Below are 24,629 nucleotides of genomic sequence, written 5' to 3'. Positions count from 1 at the left end.
GACACACAATACCCCATAATAAAAAAGTGAAAACAGGTGTTTAGACATTTTTGCAAACTGAAATATCACATTTACATAAGTATTCAGACTCTTTACTCAGTACCTTGTTGAGGCACCTTTGGCAGCGATTACAGCCTCAAGTCTTCTTGGGTATGACGCTACAAGCTTGGCACACCTGTATTTATAGGGTGCAGGTTCGTAACTCCCTGAAATTGGCAGGTGGATAGGTAGAAAAGAAGGTACACAGTATGCTTGCCTTCCTTAGTCAGGATATAGAGTGTATTGGTTGGGAAGTCAAGTTGCAGTTGTATAAAACATTGGTTAGTTCAGATTTTGAGTTTTGTGTGCAGTTCTAGTGTTCATACTATAGGCAGGATTGAAAGGCTTTGGAGAGGGTGCAGAAGTTTGTTGCCAGTAATGTTGCCTGGATTGGAGGGAATGGCTATAAGGAGAGGTTGGACAAACTTGGATAGTTTTCTCTTGAGCATCAGAGGCTGACTGGTGACCAGATTGAAGTATAGAAATGATGAGCGGTATAGATAGGGTCACCCATCAGCCTCTCTAGTAATTGACATTTTCACCTGGGGGGGGGGGGGGGGGGGGAGAGGAGAGAGAGAGAAAGAGAGAGAGAGAGAGAAGATGAGGGAGAGAGAGAGGGAGAGAGAAAGAGAGAGAAGAGAGGCAGAAAGAGAGGAGAAAGAGAGAAGGAAAGAGGAGAGAGAGAGGAGGAGAATAGGAGAAAGAGGAAAGAGAGTGAGAGAGAGAGAGGAGGATGAGAGAGAGAGAGAGAGAGAGAGAGAGAGAGAGAGAGAGAGAGAGAGAGAGAGAGAGAGAAAAAATTTAAAAGATATGTGCAAAGCACAACATGAATTTTTTTCTTTACAGAGAGAATGGTAGTTGCATGGAACTCGTGCTGAGGGAAGTGATAGATGCGCATAGAATAGTTTAAGAGACATTTAAGAGACATTCAGAAGCACACATGAACAGGCAGAGAATAAAGAAATAGGGACCACATGCAGGCTAATGAATTTAGTTAAATTGGCGTCATGGTGGGCCAATGTAGTGTTCCACTTCTGCACTGCACTCAATACTGCTCAAGGTGTAACACTAGGAGAAAACTACACATGCTTAAATTCTCAAAATACTATTACAAATATTAATAGTGTAACACCTGATTTAAAAGCAGTGACTAAATTACATGTCACCTCCAATAAAAATGCTTTCAACACTTAGCCGTGAGCCCAATTTCTAGAGGGTTATAGAAATCTTATTTATGTAATGCAGTGGTTCTTGGCTGCGGACTCATCTGGGGAAATGATGATAGAACTGTGTAGATAACAACCTACAATATAGCCTGGAACAAGTGGATTCTTACTTCTAATAAAAGGTGGAGCATGATGGTGCACAGTACCAAACAAAGCGCTAACCAAAGGTACCATCAAAAAGGTAGGGAACATTGGAAATGCATAAACTGATGCGTCAACGTTTTTTTTTTGCAAAAGGTTTTCAAGGCACATGGAACAAGCAAGGGTGGGTAAACAAAACTGTGGTTCATATCAACATGGGTGTAATTGAATGATCATGGGGCCACCAGGCCCGTTCCTATACCCATGTCGGAAATCATTCATTTCCAAAGATTTCTGGCCTTCATTTAATAGGAAACCAATGAAAGCGCTGAATGACAAGGTCCAGTATTCTGCAATCAGTGCTGATCAATGATTTGGGGTGTAAACTTAGATTGGAAGCACTTCCCCCATTTTAATGTTGGTTGCTATTCAGGGGGCAGCTTCGAATGATTTAAATGCCAACAATCAAGGTGATTGAGCAGGAGCATCAATTCACAATGTAAAAACCTTGCCTTTAACCAATATTTTAAACATTCTACAGAATGCCAAATAAGGGTGACAATAAAAATGATTAAAAATACAATTTTAGAATCTGATGTATTTATCTGATCACGTCAAAATCCATAAACAAAATAGATGCACTGTAGGAATATTTAGACTGGTTGCATCGTGGCCTGGTTTAGTCCAAGACAAGAGGCTGCAGAGAATGGTGGACTCAGCTTGGTCCATCATCAAAAGCATCTACATGAGGCTCTGCCTCAAGGCGACGGCATCTACCATCAAGGATCCCCACCATCCGGACGGAGCACACCCTTTTCTTGCTGCTACCATCAGACTAGAGGTACAGAAACCTGAAGTCCCACACACGTGGCCCAGAGACAACTACCATACTATCAGACTCTTGAACTAACTTGCACAACCACAATCCAACCTCAGTTATGGAGCAATACAGAGCAACTCTTACACTATCAACTTGTTTTCTAATTGTCTTTTTGCAACAAGGTCCTGCTTCTGCATGGTTTTTTCTTCACTGCCTTGTATAATTTACATCTCGTAAGTTGTCTAAGTCAATGTGCCTGTGATAAAGCTGCTAGCAAGATTTTCATTGCACCTGTACTTCATCGTAGTGTGCATATGATAATAAACTCATCTCAAGTAGTTTTATTAAACCCACGGGAGGTTATTAAGTAGTAATAGTGGCTTGGCATATCATTAAAAAAGCTCTCATCTCATGCAATTTGCAACATTTTCAATATCTTCTATGTAACAAAACAGCTGAAATACCAATTCACATAGTTCTAGGCAGTGGAAGTTGCCACAGATGCACCCTATGGATGAACAGAGAATCACGAACAATTTCTGGAATTTCACATTTAATAGCACATGCCTGCGCTCCAGTACTTTCTGTCAGCTTCACTGTGTGATGATGCCAATGCTGACAGGTTCCCCATCTTACAAAAGTAAAAAGCCTGGATCCAAATTAAATGTCAGAGGGTAGGAGAGACTTCGTCACACAGTGGTGAGAGCCTGCACAATTGTTTCTATCAGAATGAGCGACCAAGGCAGAAACGTTGTCAGCTTACAAAACTAGATTGGACAGAATAAAGGGAAATTAGTTGAGGTACAGGATAGGTAGAACTGACAGTAATTATCTCCCCCCCTAAAGATGACAGATTCTGGCACTAACAATTTGTGCTGAACGGATGGCTCTATGTTAGTGACCTCTTGTATTATTTGTGACTAACTAAATCTTCACCAAGTGTGGAAGAAAATATTACAATCCTTTCTTACTACATTTTGATTGGAATTGAACAAGGTAATGAAAGGATGTGTGGATCTCTCGCTAACCAGGTGCAGAAGAGGTTCGTGGGAATCGGCAAAATAAGAATCAGACGCAATAGCTCATCTGGGAATGTGTTGGAGGGTGGATGGTAAATGTAAACATGAAATAGTAGAAAGAGATAAGGAAGCTTGTTTTCCTTTGTGGAAAGGTACAGTAGACCACCCGCGCCCCCTACCACTAATAGCATAGAAATGTTACTGTAGGTGGGGGGCTTATAATTGGCTCGGAGAGGGGATGGTGGCGTGGTCCACCTAAAAGGTGAGATAGAATAATGTCAAGATGCCCTTGTATTCTGTTTGACTTGTATTAACTATCTGTTGTTGAATAAGATTAACACAAGAGAAAAGTAAGTTATGACTAATGAAACAATTGGTACCCAAGTGGTAGATGTTATATTTTCGTATTGTTGTATCGAACAAAAAACAAAAGTTGTTTCCTGCACAGTATAACTGTCGGCTAATTCTGCTGCAAAATCTCCGCTTTTCATTTCCCTCTAAATTAATTTCTTCCACGCCAATTAAACATGATAGCATATCCAAGTAACACCTGAAATTTAATGTATTTTAATCTTGATTAGCAAAATGAACGTAAATTTAAAAAAAAAAAACGAAAACTTCTAACATGCTACAATTTGATCATAATCTTGACTGTAAGAGTGATTAGAAAATTAAAATCAATAACTGATCACAAATTAAAATTTGGGGCATTGAAAGAAAAAAGAGCAATATTTCAAAAGCATTTACTGTTCAAGCAATGTGGGAAAGAATCTATCAGACATTAAAAATTAATATAGGAATCTATAATATCTACTTTATGCTGCAATATGTTTTTGGCCTACTAGGATATAATTTCCTATATTTTCTGTAAGAGGCAAGTACAGTTTGTTGCTACAAGAGTAACATTTCTCTGGCACAGTATGAAGATAACTAAGGTACACAAAAAAGCTGGAGAAACTCAGCGGGTGCAGCAGCATCTATGGAACGAAGGAGATAGGCAACGTTTCTGGCTGATAGGGGGTGGAGGGAGGCAGGGAGAAGAAAGGAAAAAGGAGGCGGAGGAGCCCGAGGGCTGAGGGAGAGGTAGGAAGGGAAGGAGACAGCAAGAATTGTGAGAAGATAACTAAACTTGAGTGATAAGTTAACCAGTGATATGCACAGCAGTGGAATGAAGTAACATTTTACAACTCCAAAGACGTACAGGTTTGTAGGTTAATTGGCTTGGTAAATGTAAAAATTGTCCCTATTCGGTGTAGGATAGTGTTAATGTGTGGGGGTCGCTGGTCGGCGCGGACCCGGTGGGCTCTTGGGTAAACTCGTATAGTGGGACAGGCCCTTTAAGAGCGTGTAACGGGCTCTTTGGCACAACGTGCTCATGCTGACCAAGATGCCAGACTCGCACTACTTTAGTCCTACCTGCCCACGTTCGTCTCATATTCCTCTCAACCTTTCCTATCCATGGACCTCTCCAAATGTATTTTAAATATCGTCATTGCACCAGTTATAGTATTTTGGACAATCGTAGCACTCACACAAAGTGCAAGAGAAACTCAGTATGTCACGCAACATCCCTGGAGGTCATGGATAGGAAATGTTTTGGGTCGGGACCCTTCAAGACGCCCATCCATGTTCCTCCAGCATTTTGTACTCTGTGCAATATTCCAGCATCTACAGTTCCTGGTGCCTGCATTAGTACTATCACCTCATTGTTGCTAACTCCCGAGTCAGGATGACGTGATGTGTTGAAGCTTACACAAACTAACAAAATATAGATTTACATTTACTATGATGACCAACAGATTTAACTGCAGATACCCAGCAGTCCATGAAGATAAAATATATTTCTGCATGTGATCAAGCAACTATCATTAACATTTGGAACAAAAAAATGAAAGGCAATTAAAGCTCTTTGTCATGTCAATAAACCAACAATATGAACCAAAAGTATAATTCCCTATATATATAAATAAAGCTGCAAAATCTAAGTTTGGCATACCATTTCAAGAATAAAGTACAGCATCTGCTAATAGACATAAAAATTTGGAGTAACTCAGTGGGTCAGGTAGCATCTCTGGAGAAAAGGAATTGGTGACGTTTCAGTCAGAGACCCTTCTTCAGACTGAGAGTCAGGGGAAAGGGAAACGAGAGATATAGAAGCTAAATAGAACAAGTGAATGAAATATTATGCAACAAGCAGCGGTGATCAAGGAGAGGTGAAGCACACAATGAGCCATTGTTGGCTGTCAGGTTGGTGATAATGAGTTATACACACAGTGAAACTAGTGGAATATTTTCTCCAAATGCCACACTTGTTAGCATACCGTGTTTAGCCTCAATTTCCTCTGCTGTCAGCTGAGGTTTCTTCTCCTCTGGAGGAAGGGAGGTAGGTAGGTCTTTGTTTGCATCACTGCTGGTGGGGTCCTGTGCATCTTGCTCCTCATCACTGTCATCATCCAGTTTTACTCGCTTTTTCTCCAGAGGGAGCATGTCGTTTTCTTTCGCCTTAATTGCAAAGCTTATTGGTGCAAAAGATGCTGTGAAAGAAATGTTCAGAATGTATGAAAATTCTCCATAGTCATATATTTAACACATAAAATTCTTCATTTAATCAAAACAAATTAGCTTTTAAAATGGAGCATACATTATCAATCATCTACTGTTCTATGCAACTCTAAGAAGAGTGTTGCTTTAGTATCCAGAATATTCGGTATAACATGCACTGTTTAGCTTAGTTTGGAGATACAGCATAGATAGAGGCCCTTCGGCCCACTGAGTCCATCCTGATCACTGATCGTCCGTGCACACTAGTTCTGTTATCCCACTTTTTCATCCACTCCCTAAACAGTAGGGGACAATTTACGGAGGCCAATTATACGACAAACCCACATGTCTTCGGGATGGCAGAGAAAATGGAAGCACCCGGAGGAAACCCACGTGGTCACAGGGAGAACGTGCAAACGTCTTACAGACTGCGGTCAAGGTCAGGTCTCTGACGCTGTGAGGCAGCAGCTCTACCAGCTACTGTACTGCTCTAATCAAATTACCAGTGCATCGCATGAGCTATTTATGAATTAAGAATAGTGGCAGGTCATCATGCCCCTCGAGTCTGCTTCACCGCCCAGGAAGATCATGGCTGATCCAAATGCAACTCCTCATTCTTGCCGACCCTCAAGTGTGGTCTCCCCTACCAGACCCTGCTTGGTCATCAAGAATATATCCACCTCTGCCTTAAAAATAGTCAAAGACTCAACTTTGGAAGTGGAGGGTTCCAAGACTTTCAACCTGATGATAGAAAATAAAATCACCCCTTTAAACCATGAACAGAATACCACACAAAAAAACTTCAAAGACAAATAATGAGGGTAAAGATGGGCAATGGCCACGATGCATTTGACACCACCACAAGATCCACATCACACCAAGGGTGGTGATTTTCACGCAAAGGCTGGCGGATGTATTGAACAAGCTGCCAGAGGAGGTAGTTGAGGCCGGGACTATCCCAACATTTAAGAAGCAGTTAGACAGGTACATGGAAGGGACAGGTTTGGAGGGATACGGACCAAATGCTGGCAAGTGGGACTAGTGTAGTTGGGACGTGTTGGCCAGTGTGGGCAAGTTGGGCTGAAGGGCCTGTTTCCATGCTGAATCACTCTATGATTGTATCTGAAGCCAGGCAAATGCCGACATGCTTCACTGAATCTCCCCCAGATCCATTTCCCAAGGTACATGAAAACTGTGCTGGCAGGATCTAACGTGCGGAACAGTTTTAATGTACACGTGCTAGAATAAAATGCAGATGGATTCCATTTCTAGGCAATGTACTCATTCATTGTCATTCAGCATCTTATGAGTGTGGTGTGATAAACGTGACTTGATAGAGCAATATAGGAAAGGCTGGTTACGTACAGCACATCCATCAGTGCTCCAATGCAGACAAATTAATGTCTCGCTTGGAGACGCCAGCATTTAGCCTGAACTTTTCATTACACATTCTAACAGATACGCTGTGTGTACATCATCTGGCCAGCCCTCAGACTTTCTACAACTTGAGCAACAAATAATCAGCATTGCTTGGAGGAACTCAGCAAGTCAAGCAACATCTGTTGGGGTGGGGGGCCGGCTAAGACCCTACATCAGGACCTCATTCCCTTGAAATATCTGTTGCAAAATATCATTCTGCAAGACATGTCGACATATTTCCACACTTACCTTTTATAAGTTTTCCATCGTTCATGGCTTTATCTATAGAACTGACGCAGTCTGTTTGCATTATCATGGCATTGGAAAAACTTGTGCTCGTCACCTCCTGCTGTACTTCAAATTGCATTGCATCTGAAGTATTGGTGTCGGAACAAACAGTGACAGTACTTGATGCTGCCGTGTCCTATTAAAGAAGGTACATTACATTAATAGGTATTCGCAACCGCTGCTAAAATCTTGGGAAATAGGAAGACAGCAAAGGATTATTCAACTCGTTCATATATCAGTGGTTCACAGAGCAACTGTGAGTGGTTACACAGAACATTACTATACCATGTAGGTCAGGGGTGGGACACCTTGTTCTGTATAGGGGCCGGGACACATGTCTGTGAGCGGGTGGCGGGCAACATCTATCACGTGTACACATGGATCCTGCACCTATCCCACCCCGGATGGCAGGCATCAAATCACATGTTCACAGAAGGTAGACAATAATGCTGGAGAAACTCAGCGGGTGAGGCAGCCTCATGCAATCCTTGTATGTCTCACCCGCTGAGTTTCTGCAGCATTTTTGTCTACCGTCACTTTTTCCAGCATATGCAGTCATTTCTTAAACGTGTTCACAGAAGTGTGCGGCCGTGCCGGCGGCTTTGCGCAGGATACGGTACAGCCAGAGCTCGGCGGGCCGGATGATTACGGGGAAAGAAATCCGCCTGGTTACGGGTTTCGGGTTACGGGCCACATTCGGCCCAGGGGCCGCAGGTCGCCGACCCTTTATGTAAGTCCTCAAAGTTTCCAGCAATTGCAAAAAAACTTGTGCATGTTTCGGAATATCAATATCTGTCTGTACATAAGCATACATTTCATTAGATATCGCCAAAAGAGCAACCATCTAGCAACGAATAAATGGATGTGTTAGAATCTAGTTCATGACTGTGAGGGCACTGGTCAAGGAACTTGACCAGTGCCTTTTGTGCCTCGGTCAACGCTGCAGGGGCTGACATTGAGGTGGTGCAGACATATAAATACCTTGGAGTGCACCTTGATAACAAACTGGACTGGTCTGTCAACTCTGACTCCCTCTACAAAAAAGGCCAGAGCAGACTATTTTTCCTCAGAAGGCTCAAATCCTTCAATGTGTGTAAGGATATGCTGCACATGTTTTACAACACTGTGGTTGCAAGTGTTATTTTCTACGCTGTTGTCTGCTGGGGCAACAGCATTAGTGCAAAAAACAACAAGAAGCTGGTCAAACTGGTTAAACGAGCTAGCTCAGTGCTGGAGGGGAGAGTAGACTCTGGGATGGATGTGCTTGAGAGGCGTATGAGGCACAAGGTGCAGGCCATCCTGAAAAACCCCGGGCATCCCCTCCATGTAATTCTGGAGAGTCAAAAGAGCACTCGGAACAACAACCGGCTCCTCTCCCTGCCCTGTAGAACGGAGCGGTTCAGGAGACCCTTCACCCCTGCAGCCATTAGATTTTATAATTCGGACCGCTAGGCTGTAGGGGGATGCATTTTGCAATTTCTAATTGTTAATTATTGGTCTTTTTAAGTATTTATTGCTCTCAGGTAGTGTCCACATTGTATTCTATGTATTTTCTGTCTGCGTTCGTTTTGAATCTGTGGGTTTGTTGGTTGGGGGCTTCTGGACATCTGAATTTCCCTGAGGGGATCAATAAAGTATTTATTATTATTATTATTATTATTATTATTATTATTATTATTATTATTATTATTATTATTATTATTATATCCAGGTGCCATATACAAATACACTGGTTACAAGGCTAAGCATACCAACTCATTGACTGAATTCATTAATAAAACAATTAATGTGAGGAGAGGAAGCACATGCAGTACATTCCCTCGGAAACAGGCAATGTTTGGCAGTCCGAGCCTAGTACCAATCGGCAAAACAGACAGAAGAAACTGGGTCAGACAGCATCTGTGGAAGCAAAAGGATGGACAACCCTGCATCAGTAATACAGACAAGATTGAGAAGTAGACACAAGGAACTGCAGCTACCGGCTTACAATAAAGGACACCAAGTGCTGGAGTAACTTAAGAGGGTGCGACGACATCTCTGGAGAACATGGATAGGCGACGTTTCGGGTCGGGCCATTTCTTCAGACAGAAGTTTGCCTATCCACGATCTCCAGGAAGGCCACGTGACCCACTGAGTTACTGCAGTATTTTGTAGCTTCAAGAGTGAGAAGTAGTTGACAAGGAGCTCCCAATATATTTTTGGAATGGCATCCCAGAGTACAAATGGGGCTTTTGAAGAGGAACATGCAGGGGAAAATACAGAGAGAAGGATTGTTTCAGCACTTTCTGTTTCTCTTCCATCTCAACTCCAATTTAACATCAACAATTTGCCAAACAGGTTTCTTATTAGAATTGAATGGTTATTAAGCCTGATGCTTCCAACAAGATTAAACATATTACTGAAATGGCACAGTGGTACAGCTGCTGCCTCACAGCACCAGAGACTCGGTACAAACCCCGTACAGACAGCACCCGTAGTCAGGATTGAACCATTCTATTTATGACCATGTGGGTTTTCTCCAGCTGCTCAGGTTTCCTCCCACACTCCAAAGACTTGCGGAATTGTATGCTAATTGACTTCTGAAAATTGTAAATCGTCCCTGGTGTGTAGGAGAGTGCTAGTGTACAGGGTGATTGCTGATTGGAGCGGACTCGGTGGACCGAAGGGGCTGTTTCCACGCTGTATCTCTAAAGTCTAAAGTGAAGAAAATGGTCATTTGAAAATTACCACTGCATAAACTTGAAGGTACTTTCTGATCTCGAGTTTTGTGATTGAATTACTTCAAAGTTGCACTATCAAAAGTGCTGAGAATCAAATAACTACAATCAATGAGATGATTTTTCAATGTCTACGGTAAGAGTCAGTATGGATTCAGATCAAACAGATCAACATGTATGGCGCTAATCGAATTCAAAGTAGAAATTACCAATTGTATAGACAAAAAAAGTCTGCAGTGGGAGTATTTATAGATCTAAATAAAGCTTTTGATACCATATATCACTTGATAAATTGGAAAGGTACGGTATCAGTGGGGTGGTGTTGAATTGGTTGAGAAACTATTTAAGTAACAGGCAACAGTTTGTGGAGATAGGTGAGCATAAATCAACATGCTTGGATATTACTTGTGGACTACCTCAGGGGTCAGTATTACGACCAAAATTGTTCATTCTGCAAATAAATGATATATGTAGAGCATCAAAAATATTGAAATTTGTTTTATTTGCAGACAATACTAATATCTTTTGTTCTGGGGAGAATTCACATCAGCTTTTGGAGGAGGTCACATCAGAAATGAGAACATTAAAAAAGGTGGTTTGACATAAACAAATTATCATTAAATTTGAAAACAAAGATGATGTTGTTTGGAAATTGTAAAATAAACAAGTGAGGATAGATGGTGTTGATACAGAAAGAGTTTATGAACATACATTTCTACGTGTGATATTAAACCACAAAATCTGCTGCCAACCTCATATAAAACATGTGTGAGAAAAGCTGGCAAGGAGCATTGCAGTCCTGGGAAGATCAAGGCACATTCTGAATCACAGCGCTGTACATTGTTTATTGTTCAAGATGGAACTGCAGATGCTGGAAAATTGTTTTGGCCTATATACATCTACACATACACATACATATATTATATATTTACACATACACACACACACACGAGATAAAGTTTGTGAATTAATTGATGAGTAACAGAGATGGGGCAGGAATAAATAAGTGTAAACGTCCTCCTACTCCTTTTCGAACATGTAAGATTTAATTTGTGACGTTTATGAGGTTATTCAATGAGTTGTGTCTAGGTTTATTGTTCATTTCATTTTATTGTCATTTTGCTTTGTTTTTAACCTTTTTTTGTTTTACATGTTGGAAATAAAATATATACTACCACAACTGTACTAAGAACAGTGCATAGGATATAAAACAATACAGTAGTGTGTGTGTGTGTGTGTGTGTGTGCGCTGAATATGACGCCAAGTTAAAGCAATCTCCTCTACCTGCATGTGATCCATATCCTTCCATTCTCTACATAACCATGTGCCTATCTAATGCCACTATTTTATCTGCTTCCACAACCACCCCAGGCTGCAAGCTCCACATGCTGTGGAAAATAAAGCATTGAATTTCCTTCAAACTTTCCCCCTCTGATCTTAAATGCTATGCCCTCTAGTCTTTGATATTTTCACCCAGGGGGAGAGGGGGGAGATTCTATTTACTCTTTCTATGCAACACGTAATTTTTTATATTTCTATCAGTTTACTCTCAAAGAAACTTGAAAACAAAGGAATAGGAGAGCAAATAATGATGCAGTTCAATTCAAAATGTTGGGTGTGTTGGCAATCTAAGATCTGGTTTTAAAAATTCAAAACCTGTTAACACCTGATATTAATGTTGAAAATGTCAAACAGACAATAAGTAAAATCCTGTCCAATGCTTCAAACAAAACGTTCACGAGTAAAATAGCAAAGTGAGGAAAAGAAAATCAATTTTCTCAAGCAGGACGATGTTTGATGATTTTGTATGTGTGACACAACAAACTGAAATAATGGCAAGGAAAGAATCAAGATGATTATAGGCAGACCCATTTCTTCTCTCCAGACGCTGCCTGTCCCGCTTCCAGCATTTTGTGTCTACCCCGACTATAGGCAGAGCTGGAAATGGGTGAAAAATAATTACTTCCCAATCCCTGGCTCAGCAGTTTGAAATGGAGTTATTTGATTAAGATACAAAAGAAACCTTAAATAGTGTGGCAATTTAAGCCAGGAAGTGCAAGTCACATTCTTAATTGAATGATTGGGAAATGTATCCAAAATCTAGATACTTTAATTAAAGAAAAGAATTGCACATGTATAACTTCAGGATTTCAACGCGCCTTTGAATGTGCCTTTGGAGCTTTTCACAAATGAAAAACGTTAACGCCAAGCAGAGGTTGTTGTTACTTGCGCTTATAAACGGACGGACGCACGCACGCAGGCACGGACACACACACGCCAAAGACTCAAGTCATTTGCTGCAGAAACATCATTTATCATTCAGCCACAGCTGCTCGACTATTCAAAAGCTTTCCAAGCGGAAATCCTACCCAACTTCCCATACCTATATAGCATCAATATTTCTGCTGCCTGCATCCCAAAAGCACAGCTTCCTGCTCAGATATCTTAGCATTAACTCAGATACTAACTCAGAAGTCCTCATCTTTGTTGAATACTTATGTGTACTCTCCTCCAACTCTATAACACACTCACAAATATTTAGTAGACCCCTCTGCTACACCATTCAAAGGGATTACAGTTTGGGACCTTGCTGGCTGAAGGCACGGCTACAAAACCAAATTCTGAAGAAAGGCACAAAATGCTGGAGTAACTAAGTCAGAACAGGCAGCATCGCTGGAGACAAGGAATGGGTGACGTTTTAGGTCGAGACCCTTCTTCACATTTCTGAAGAAAGGCAATTGATCAGAAAATGAACTGAATTTCTCCCACTACAGGTGCAGCTTGAGCAGCCGAGAAGAGTGTACTGGGTGGGGCCCGCCGAGTAAATCCTCAACACCACTATAAATTATGACTACTGAGGTCCCAATAGAAGCTTACACAGCTGTGAAATGGTCCAAAATCTCACCCTGCTTGCTTTTCAATCACCTGTAACACATGGATACTGTTGAATACACGTCAACTATTGGCCTTCGTATCCAATTTGGCACCATTGCATCTTAACACTTTGTCGGCTTTTGACTAACCCATCATGAACATACGACGCCATGCAATCATTAGTGGTAACTCATTAGTATAAAGCAGAGCTGTTTCCAGCTGGGCAACCGTGGCAGCTTTTTAGGTTGCCAAATGACAGTTTAAGTGGTCATTTAAGATGACTTGCATGGCGTGTGCGATAATGTGCTCGGACAAAGTGCGTAGTTACCAGTCGGAATTATGCTCAATGAAGCATTCACATATTATTTCTGCTTCAAATAAAGTCATAAACTAAACATATTCACCAATCAAGGCATGATATATACCACAATGACATGCAGCAAAATTATAATTCAGTATCTCAACTTTTTACACGTTGCAATTTCTATTATTTCTTTCCACATCCAAACAAAAATGTGTTTGGATTATTCAGCGTATGATCAACCTCGGTGAGACCAAGCGCAGGCTTGGCGATCGCTTCGCACAACACCTCCACTTAGTTCGCAATAACCAACCTGATCTCCTGGTGGCTCAGCACTTCAACTCCCCCTCCCATTCCGAATCTGACCTTTCTGTCCTGGGCCTTCTCCAAGGCCAGAGTGAGGCCCACTGCAAATGGGAGGAACAGCACCTCATATTTCGCTTGGGTAGTTTACACCCCAGCGGTATGAACATTGGCTTCTCCAATTTCAGGTATTCCTTGCTTTCTCCCTCCTTCCCCTCCCATTCCCAGCTCTCCCACAGCCTACTGTCTCCGCCTCTTCCTTTCTTTTTCCCGCCCCCCCCCCCCGACATCAGTCTGAAGAAGGGTCTCGACCCGAAACGTCACCTATTCCTTCGCTCCATAGATGCTGCCTCACACGCCGATTTTCTCCAGCTATTTTGTCTACCAACGGGATCCCACCACTGACCACATCTCCCCATCTCCTCCCCTGTCGGCTTTCCGCAGAACACCAGCAACAATGCAAATTACTAATTTATTCAGTGCAAAGACCACAATTAACAATTTGTGAAGACATTTCCCTCAATATAAAGACATTTCCTGCAAACCAAGTTGTTCAATTTCTGGGCATATGAACAGAAATGTTTCTCCCAATGCAATTGTAGCTCTTCCTGATGAAAAAATAAGCTTCCCACCAACTGGCTTAACATTGAGTTTAACATCAGACAATGTTTCTCATAAGGTTTGGGTAAGTCTGAGCAAAAGGTTTTTTTCAAACATTGAAGTTGCCTGGAACAGATCCATTTATACTAATGAGTTAACACTAATGATTTCTTGATGTCTTGGGTTCATGTTAGATCAGTCAAAGACTTGAAAGGAGTTAGAATCCAATGGTAGCAAATTGGATACCAAATTTCAGAAGGCATATATCGATCAACAGTTGACAGGGATTTGGTGACTGGAAAGTAATTAATATTAGGGTTCCACACAGCTCACTCCTCTGTCCCTGCCTGTTTGCAATGTGTGTATTAATAATTTGGAATTGTGCAGAAAATAAAATTAGGAAGCAGGCAGAAAAATGAAGAAAAACGGCAGGAAATCTAAACTAAACGCAGGAAATGCCGGAAACACTTAGAGCAGGTCAGAAACAGTTAATATTTCAGCTAGAGGCCCCTTCAGATACATAGATATAGAGACAATAGGTGCAGTAGTAGGCCATTCGGCCCTTCGAGCCAGCACCGTCATTCAATGTGATCATGGCTGATCATCCCCAATCACAACCATGTTCCTGCCTTCTCCGCATATCCCTTGATTCCGCTAGCCAAGGGTTAAATCTAACAATATTTTGAATCAATCCAGTGAATCAGCCTCAACTGCCTTCTGAGGCAGAGAATTCCACAAATTCACAACTCACCAGGTGAAAAAGTGTTTCCTCATCCCAGTTCTAAATGGCCTACCCCTTATTCTTAAACTGTGGCCCCTGGTTCTGGACTCCCCCAACATCGGGTACATGTTTCCTGCATCTAGCGTGTCCATCTCTTAATAATTTTATATGTTTCTATAAGATTCCCTCTCATCCTTGTGGTCTGTCTTGCTTAATATTTCCAGCATTTGCAGTTTTTATTAAGGAAAGCTACAACTATGTCAATAATTACCTATATAGAAAAGGAAAGTTAGGAAAGTTTTAGATTGTGGGAATCAATGGTCTGGTCCGTTGGGTAGAAAAATGGCAAATGGGATTTAATTCGGAGGCGTGCAAGGTAATGCATTTGGGGAATGTAAATAAATTGGAGGATATTGAGTGATGTGGATGAACAGAGGGATTTGGAGTATACATCTACAGACCCTTAGCAGCAGTAGGAGAGATTACTAAGGATTAAAAACACATAGAGGATGTTTTCCTTTATTAGCCGAGTCGCAGAGATAAAAAAAACAAGGATATTATGCTAGAATTGTGCACATTAATTGGAGTAGAATTGATGGGCCACATAGCAAAGGGTGCAGAGAACTAAAGAGTGGAACATTGAAGCTACAAGAAAAAATTGGATAAGTTAGTGTCACTTTCTTGAGGAGGAGGAGGATGTGAAAGGCAGTCTTGGTTCTTGGTTCTTGGTTTCTTGGTCCTCCAAAATATTCCAAATGGAATTTAAACTGGTGGTACCTCATGGTGGTACCCCCCCTCCCCCCACACCTCTCTCCCCCTCCCCTCTCTCCTCCCCTCCCCCACCCCTCTCCCTCTCCTCACCACTCTCCCTCTTCACCCCCTCCTCCTCCCACCCCCTTCCCTCTCCCCCACCCCTCTTCCCTCTCTCCCTCCGCCCCCTTCCCCCACCCCTCTGTCCCTCGTCCACCTCTCCCCCTACCCCTCCCTCCCCACTCTCTCCCCCCACCCCTCTCCCCCTCCCTCCACACACGTAACTGAGGAGGATCAAATTATGAGAAAGCCTGGAGAAAACAAGGATAAACTGTTTCCCTTAATAGATGCCACAGATTTAAAATAATGAGTGGGAGAGACGAGGCAGAGCATATGAAAGGGTTTTGTTAAGGCGAGGGAGAGTCAGAAAAATCTAATGCATGTTGCCTTGCCTTTTTACTGTCCCCAAATGCAAGACCCTACATTTCTCTGCATTACCTTTACCGTTGGCGCTATAACAACATTTAATACACATTTGGACATATACATGTATAGGAAAGGTTTATGGAGAAACAAAATGCTGGAGTAACTCAGCGGGGCCAGGCAGCATCTCTAGAGAACATGGATAGATGAATTTCAGGTCAGGACCAATTTCACGTAGACTCTGGATCCTTCGTGCGGTTTAGAGGGATATGGGCCAAACGTGGACAGGTGGGACTAGTGTGGATGTGGCGTCTTGGTCAGCATGGGCAAGTTAAGCTGAAGGGCCTGTTTCCCTGCTGTACGACTCATTGACCTCCCATTTGATGTCTTTTCACCCAACAACCACATCATTCATATCTTCCCACAATCAAAAACCTTTCTATTTACTCTCAACTACGTAAAAATTATTATTGTAGTTGCAAATCTCGTTAATATATAAACAGAAAATGCCTGAAACACTGAGCGGAACAGGCCCCATCTGAAAGGTCTTTCAGCACCTCACTTGGATGTGTACTTGACCAGCTGTGACCTGCAGTACCAGGGCCCCAGCACAGGAATAGGTTTGGCAGCTCCTTTTGATCGGAGGCATTACAATATCCTTCCCTTCCATTGTAAGATATTTCTACCAAGGTCCAGAAGCACATTTTCAATTTAAAAAATGCAGCAAACCAAATATTTGATCACCTCTCACAGAAACAATTAAGAAAAGCATATCAGAAATTTACAACAATCGGAGGTTTCTGTAATACTATGTAAATTCTAACAAACATGGCTGCATATTTAATCCAAGGGATATATACCCATCTAATCATGGATTTACAACATCATTACTGTTGTCATCAATGTGAAATTATTTCAAGGCTATAAATATTTCTGTCAGTGTAATTTGCAACCTTAGAAATCATACCGATCTGTGAAAAACTCTCAGTACTAACAAAATCATATTCTATTGTGTCAACTAAGTTTCATAGTCAACAAGCATGAAATTAAAGGCATGGCCATCCAAGCAACTATCTTATATCCACTGCTTCTATGCCCTTTCCAACATAACAATTTCAATAGTTTATTTGCAAAGATACTTCCTGGTATGAAGGTAAGCAGAGTGTTCTGATATAGTAACAACATATTTAAAAAGCAAATTTGAAATAAACGACCAGCACAATGTAATTACTTCTATCCTTTATGCATATCTGATTTAGGGAGCTAATATATATCACACAAATTAGATTCCCGTTTGACTATAAAAACAAATTATAGGCAGCACATCTAATTATTCATGCAGCTTAAACCTGCTGAGTATATCGCAACACAAACTCAAATTGATCATCAGAAATGTTCAGCTCACTATTCATAACCAAACAGGACTAACTCGTTATCCATTTTAAAGCCAGACTTCCACAGATCTCACAAGCCTTCTCAATTAAATAAATGTAGACACAAGGAACTGCAAGTGCTGGTTTAAGAAGAAAGTAACTCAGCGGGTCAGGCAGCATCGCTGGAGAACATGGGTAAACGACGTTTCGGGTTGGGACTCTTCTTCTGCCTATACATGTTCTCCAGGAATGCTGCCTGACCCACCGAAATCCTCCAGCACCGTGTCCTTTTTTTCTTCAATTACATAGTACTTTTAAAAATCCGTTTTCTACCCAAATTTTAATTTATGGTACACCACAGAAAATTTCTGGATTGACTCCACTAAACTAAACAAAATCTAATGAATTCAATCAGTAAAAAGGAACAAATTGCTATAAGGAGCAGCCAAGTGCAAGTTAAACTTGCGCAAGAAATTGAAAATCAGTAAGCACAGCTTTTAAATTTGTTTCGAATTTTCCCCACAAGCAAATGATCTGTGTTCTGTGCTGTTTGCACAAAATATTGCTGTTTCCTTGGGGATGTTTTTACAATTTTAAGATTCAATTTACAGTTGTAAGATGCAGAACAAATAGGCCAGGAGATTGCAGACAGCTGCAGGTCAAATAAGGTTGTTGTAGTTGGGGATTTTAACTTGCTCAATATAGACTGGGAAAATCATAGTGTGAAGGGTTTAATTGGGGTGCAATGGAGAGTTTTCTCAAGCAGTATGTCGAGACCCCCACATGTGGATCTCGTATTGGGATATTGGCACGGGCAAGTTAATGAAGTGTTTGTGGAAGAGCCTTCTGGGACCACTGACCACAGTTTGATTAGGTTTAAGATAGTTATGGATAGGGCCCACGTGTTAAAATGCTCAACTGGGGTAAGGTCATGGTTTGAGGGTATGAGAGAAGGTTGCGTTCAAGTTGACTGGAGCAGATTATTTGAGGGGAAAAGAACATCAGCCAAGTGGGATGTTTTTAATTATGTGCTGACAAAAGCTCAGGATATGTACATTCCTTATAGAGTGATGGGCAAAGCAGGCAAACGTAAGGAAATTGAGGCATTGGTCAAAAACAAGAAGGATGCATGGGACAGGTATAGGCAGCAGGGATCAAGTGCATCCCTGGAGGAGTTTTGTGAACCAAGGAGTAAACTAAAAAAGGAATTCAGAAGGGCAAAAAGGGGCCAGGAGATAGCTCTGGCGGGTAGCATTAAGGACATTCTCAAAAGATGTTACAAATACATAAGGGGGAAAAGGGTAACTATAGAGAGAGTGGGACCTCTCAGGAATCAAAGCATTAGCAAGTTTGCTGATGATACAAAAGTGAGTGGTTTTGCAGGTAGTGAAGATGGTTGTGAAAGATTGCAGCAGGATCTTGATCGATTGGCCAGTTGGGCTGAAGAATGGTTGATGGAATTTAATACAGAGAAATGTGAGGTGTTGCATTTTGAGACGTCGAACAATGGCAGGACCTACACAGTGAATGGTAGGGCTCTGGGGAGTGTTGTAGAGCAGAGGGATCTAGGATTACAGGTGCATGGTTCCTTGAAGGTCGAGTCGCACGTAGCACAGAATCTCTTGCCCAGAGTAGGTAAATTGAGGACCAGAGGACATAGGTTCAAGGTGAAGGGGAAAAGATTTAATAGGAATCTGGGGTAACTTTTTCACACAGTGGGTGTATGGAACGAGCTGCCGGAGGAGGTAGTTGAAGCTGGGACTATCCCAACGTTTAAGAAACAGTTAGACAGGTACATGGATAGGACAAGTTTGGATATGGACCAAACACAGGCAGGTGGGACTAGTGTAGCTGGGACATGTAGGTCGGCGTGGGCAAGTTGGGCCGAAGGGCCTGTTTCCACACTGTATCACTTTGACTCTATTCAAAAAAATTCCACTACACATACCATTAATAATTCATTTCTTTAACCCAGAATCTTAAATTTACAGACTACTGAAAACTATTTAGTTACTACTTGATACTTAAAAGACCACACATTTAAGGCAGAGATAGATAGATTCTTGATTTGTACGGGTGTCAGGGGCTATGGGCAGGTGAATGGGGTAAAGAGGTAGAGATAGATCGGCCATGATTGAGTGACGGAGTAGACTTGATGGGCCAAATGGCCTAATTTTGCTCCCATCACTTATGAACTTATCATTAATTTATTCATTTATTTACAAAGCCAACATTTGTACGTTCTCCCTGTAACTGCGTGGGTTTCCTCCGGATGCTCCAGTTTTCGCCCACATCCCACAGATGTGCAGGTTTATAGGTTAATTGTCCTGTATAAATTGCCCCGAGTGGGTAGGGAGTGGATGAGAAAGTGTAACAACATAGAACTAGTGTGAACGGGTGATCAATGCTCAGTGTGGACCAGTGTAGGCCTGTTTCCATGTTGCATCTTTCAATCAATTTATTCACTCTGAACAACATGGCTCACAAGGCTGCTTCTGAGGACAGTTAAAAGATAACCTTATTTTTCCCAATTCCCTTCCCTGAATGGCATTACAAGTTCACAAGTTGTAGGAGTAGAATTAGGCCGTTCAGCCCATCGAGTCTACTCTGTCATTCAATCATGGCTGATCTCTGCCTCCTAATCCCATTTTCCTGCCTTCTCCCCATAACCCTTGACACCCGTTCTAATCAGGAAGTTAGTGAATGAGAAAGCTTTTTCATGACAATTCAGAAGTTACATGCTCAGCATTACGGAAACTAACATTTTGATTCCATATTTATCTAATCATCTGAATGAATATTTCTTAATTCCTGCGCTGGGATCCAAACCCATGACCAGATCAGCAGATACTTTTTGATTTAATTTAACCACCATGGTACAGTACGTATATAATTCCAGATTTCAATAATGGAACTGATCAATGTCTGACCCCCAAGCTCTATTCCGTTTGTATTCAAACATTATTTATTTTCAGCTTCACAGAGCATGCAATTACTTTCTCCCTTTTTCCATACCTGTTGAATACTGTAACCTTCTTTTTGAGCGAAGTATTGTTTCTTGAACTCATAATACGCATTGTATTGGTGCCAAGGCTGCAGAAACTCAAACCTAGAAGATAGGTAACAGATTCAAACTTCAGACAGTATATAAAAATGCATTTCAAACTATATATGTATACACAAAAGTAAACGCCTTATAAAGTATTCAAAACTAAACAAGATCAAAACCATAAAAATGTACTTCTGCAGTTTGTCAATGATTGTATATTTGTTCATGAAACTGTAGTTGTGAACAAACTGTGCCCTTTAGCTGTGCATTAGGCAGGGCTTGATTGTAATCATGCAGTCTTTTCTTTGACTGGAGAGCAAGCAAACAAAAGCCTTTCACTGTACCTCGGTACACGTGACAATAAAAAACTAAACTACAGTGAAAAGATTTCAACTATCTGTCACAGTGTACAATCCACAATCAAACAAAGATGTTAAAATGTACTTGTTGCCTGCAAAGGATATCATTTTTATTATGAAAAGTTTAAATTATTAATGGAGAAAAATTTAAAGTCCAAACCTGTTTGATCTGAATAGTTTAAATTGTGAACTGAAGCACATTCAAGCTTTCTAAAAACGTTCTCAGATCAATCCTTTTGAAGTGTTGGATTGTTAGAAACCTATATGTACTAAAATTATTTAACAGTTAGTAGAAGGATTTTAAATATTCTCAGGATTCAGGGATTGCTGATAATAGACAATAGACATTAGGTGCAGGAGTAAGCCATTCGGCCCTTCGAGCCAGCACCGCCATCCAATGTGATCATGGCTGACCACCCACAATCAGTACCCCGTTCCTATCTTCTCCCTATATCCCCTGACTCTGCTATCTTTAAGAGCCAAATCTAGCTCTCTCTTGAAAGTATCCAGAGAACCTGCCTACACCGCCCTCTGAGGCAGAGAATTCCACAGACTCACAACTTTTTTACACAAAAGTGTTTCCTCATCTCCGTTCTAAATGCCTTGCCCCTTATTCTTAAACTGTGTGGCCCCTGGTTCTGGACTCCCCCAACATCGGGAACATGTTTCCTGCCTCTAGCGTGTCCGAACCCTTAGTAATCTTATATGTTTCAATAAGATCCTCCTCTCATCCTTCTAAACTCCAGAGTATACAAGCCCAGCCGCTCCATTCTCTCAGCATATGACAGTCCCGCCATTCTGGGAATTAATCTTGTAAACCAACGCTGCACTCCCTCAATAGCAATAATGTCCTTCCTCAAATTAGGGGACCAAAACTGCACACAATACTCCAGGTGTGGTCTCACTAGGGCTCTGTACAACTGCATAAGGGCCTCTTTGCTCCTATACTCAACTCCTCTTGTTATGAAGGCCAACATGCCATTCGCTTTCTTCACTACCTGCTGTACCTGCATGCCTACTTTCATTGACTGATGAAAAAGGACCCCCAGATCCCGCTGTACTTCCCCTTTTCCCAACTTGACGCCATTCAGATAATAATCTGCCTTCCTGTTTTTGCCACCAAAGTGATAACCTCACATTTATCCACATTTACCTGCATCTGCCCACTCACCCAACCTGTCCAAGTCACCCTGCATTCTCATAGCATCCTCCTCACAGTTCACACTGCCACCCAGCTTTGTGTCATCTGCAAATTTGCTAATGTTACTTTGAATCCCTTCATCCAAATCATTGATGTATATTGTAAATAGCTGCGGTCCCAGCACCGAGCCTTGCGGTACCCCACTAGTCACTGCCTGCCATTCTGAAAAGGACCTGTTAATCCCTCCTCTTTGTTTCCTGTCTGCCAACCAATTTTCTATCCAAGTCAACACTCTACCCCCAATACCATGTGGCCTAACTTTGCCCACTAATCTTTTATGTGGGACCTTATCAAAAGCTTTCTGAAAGTCCAGGTACACTATATCCACTGGCTCTCCCATGTCCATTTTCCTAGTTACATCCTCAAAAAATTGCAGCAGAATAGTCAAGCTTCGTAATTTCTCCTTCGTAAATCCATACTGACTCGGACCAATCCTGTTACTGCTATCCAAATGTGCCGCTATTTCATCTTTTATGATTGACTCCAGCATCTTCCCCACCACCGATGTCAGGCTAACTGGTCTATAATTCCCCATTTTCTCTCTCCCACCTTTCTTAAAAAGTGAGAGAACATTAGCTACCCTCCAATCCACAGGAACTGAATCTGAATCTATAGAACATTGGAAAATGATCACCAATGCATCCACGATTTCTAGAACCACTTCCTTAAGTACCCTGGGATGCAGACCCTGGTAAGACTGGTATTTATTGCCCAGCCCTAATACACTGGTCAGTGTAAAGTCAACCACAGTGCTGTTGGATTGGAGTATCAGAGATCAAATTAGGCAAATCATTTGCTGAGAGAACTTGGATGAATCAAGGATTTGTATGAGAACCAACAGTTTCATAATCATTTTTTTTAAATTAATACAGGTGCACAACCTTTTATCCGAAGATCCAAATAACGAAAACCTCCGAATAGCGGCCATTTTTTCGGTCCTTGAAGAAAGGTCCTTGAAAACGTTCACCGAGGGCGGCCCGCAGAGGTGACAGCGGAACCTCTGGTCGGTCCTCGAAGAAAGGGGAACTAAATCCCCATTCATAAAAGAGAAGGTGAGGGTATATTGCGCGGGAGGGTTAATAATTGACAATATGCTGCTGCCTGCCCGCTGAGTTAAAAAGTTCCCATGGCAGACTCACGATACACAGTGTATCGAGCCCCAGGCCCACTGCAAGCACGGAGATCCCAGAGACCCACAGCCAGCAGCAGCGCAGCCCCGTTCCAACTCCAGAGGAAAACTGCAAACTGGCCGGAGACGTCAGGACCACCAGAAGCCGTTCCCCGAGCTGCGCCCCCTCATCGGGACACCGACCCCCAGGCCCTCTGCAAGCACGGAGATCCCAGAGACCCACAGCCAACAGCAGCTCAGCCCAGCCCCGCTCCAACTACAGAGGAACCTGGGTTGCGGATGACGGGGCGCAGCTCGGGGCGTCGTAGGGGCCCATCGGGGAGCGGGTTCCTGTTGGTCCTGACGTCTCCGGCCACCTGCCATCCTCCGGGAACTGTACCGCCCTTGCAGGAGAGTGGGTTGTTTGCAGTTGCAGAGGGAGGGGGCAAGGGCGGTACAGTTCCCAGTCTCAGCTCCAGTCCAGCGGGGTGGCCGGAGACGTCAGGACCAACGGGACACCGACCCCCAGGCCCACTGCAAGCACGGAGATCCCAGAGACCCACAGCCAGCAGCAACTCCAGCCCAGCCCCGCTCCAACTCCAGAGGAACACGTAGGGGCAGAAGCTGATGGTGTGCAAGGTACGTCTTGTTCTTGGGGTGGCGGATGAGGGGGCGCAGCTCGGGCTGTGGGCAAACTGCCACTTGTCGCCGTAGCGGCCCATCGGGGAGCGGATTCCTCTGGAGTTGGAGGGGGAGGTGGGGTATTGTGCTGTTTGATCGCCCCCTGCTATCCCAGGGACAGGGAGACACAGCGGCTTTTTAGACTGGTGGGCAATCACTTCCAAAGTTCTGCCCACAGTCAGTACACCTCTCCTACACTGCATTTCATACAAACATTTATTCTGCAAGAAAAAACTACATTGAAGACGCAAACTCGCGACCGAGTAACTGCCGGGATCAAGGCGCAAACTCGCGACCTTGCGGATATGAGCCGAGCACTCTACCACTGAGCCAGCCATTAAAATCTACGCTAAAAATTTTCCATTCCGAAGACCGACAAATTCTGAATTACGAAAAGTGTCTGGTCCCAAGGCTTTCGGATAAAAGGTTGTGCACCTGTACCAGCTTTTTATTAGCTGGCAAATGCATAGTGAGGTTTTAATTCTCGTCTCTGAATTATTAACCAGGCCTGGAAATAAAAACCACAGACAATGGCAATTTGAAATAAAAATAGAGTCTACTGGAAACACACGAGTAGCAATGAAAAGATAACCAAGAGTAATGAAAAGATAAGATGAAGTAGGGTCTCCACCCGAAACGTCACCCATTCCTTCGCTCCAGAGATGCTGCCTGTGCCGCTGAGTTACTCCAGCACTTTGTGTCTATCTTCAGTTTAAACCAGCATCTGCAGTTCCTT

The 24,629-nt window shown here is 42.4% G+C and overlaps 1 protein-coding gene across 7 annotated transcripts in view; it reads right to left on the bottom strand.

Annotated features, from left to right (window-relative positions):
- LOC116987673 (splicing factor SWAP) overlaps positions 1–24,629 on the bottom strand; it is a 110,416-nt gene that overhangs the window by 50,196 nt on the left and 35,591 nt on the right. For all 7 annotated transcript variants that reach the window (XM_033043914.1, XM_033043917.1, XM_033043913.1 and 4 more), the window contains 3 exons: positions 20,511–20,604; positions 7,395–7,569; positions 5,507–5,719 (listed from right to left, as the gene is read on the bottom strand). In XM_033043914.1, coding sequence (XP_032899805.1) covers positions 5,507–5,719; positions 7,395–7,569; positions 20,511–20,604 — 482 coding nt within the window. The remainder of the gene's footprint in view (positions 1–5,506; positions 5,720–7,394; positions 7,570–20,510; positions 20,605–24,629) is intronic.

Source organism: Amblyraja radiata, chromosome 25, assembly GCF_010909765.2.
Source record: "Amblyraja radiata isolate CabotCenter1 chromosome 25, sAmbRad1.1.pri, whole genome shotgun sequence".
Lineage (NCBI taxonomy): Eukaryota > Metazoa > Chordata > Chondrichthyes > Rajiformes > Rajidae > Amblyraja > Amblyraja radiata.
The sequence above is the reverse complement of the archived record's forward strand: the minus strand, read 5'-3'. Positions and strand labels throughout refer to the sequence as shown.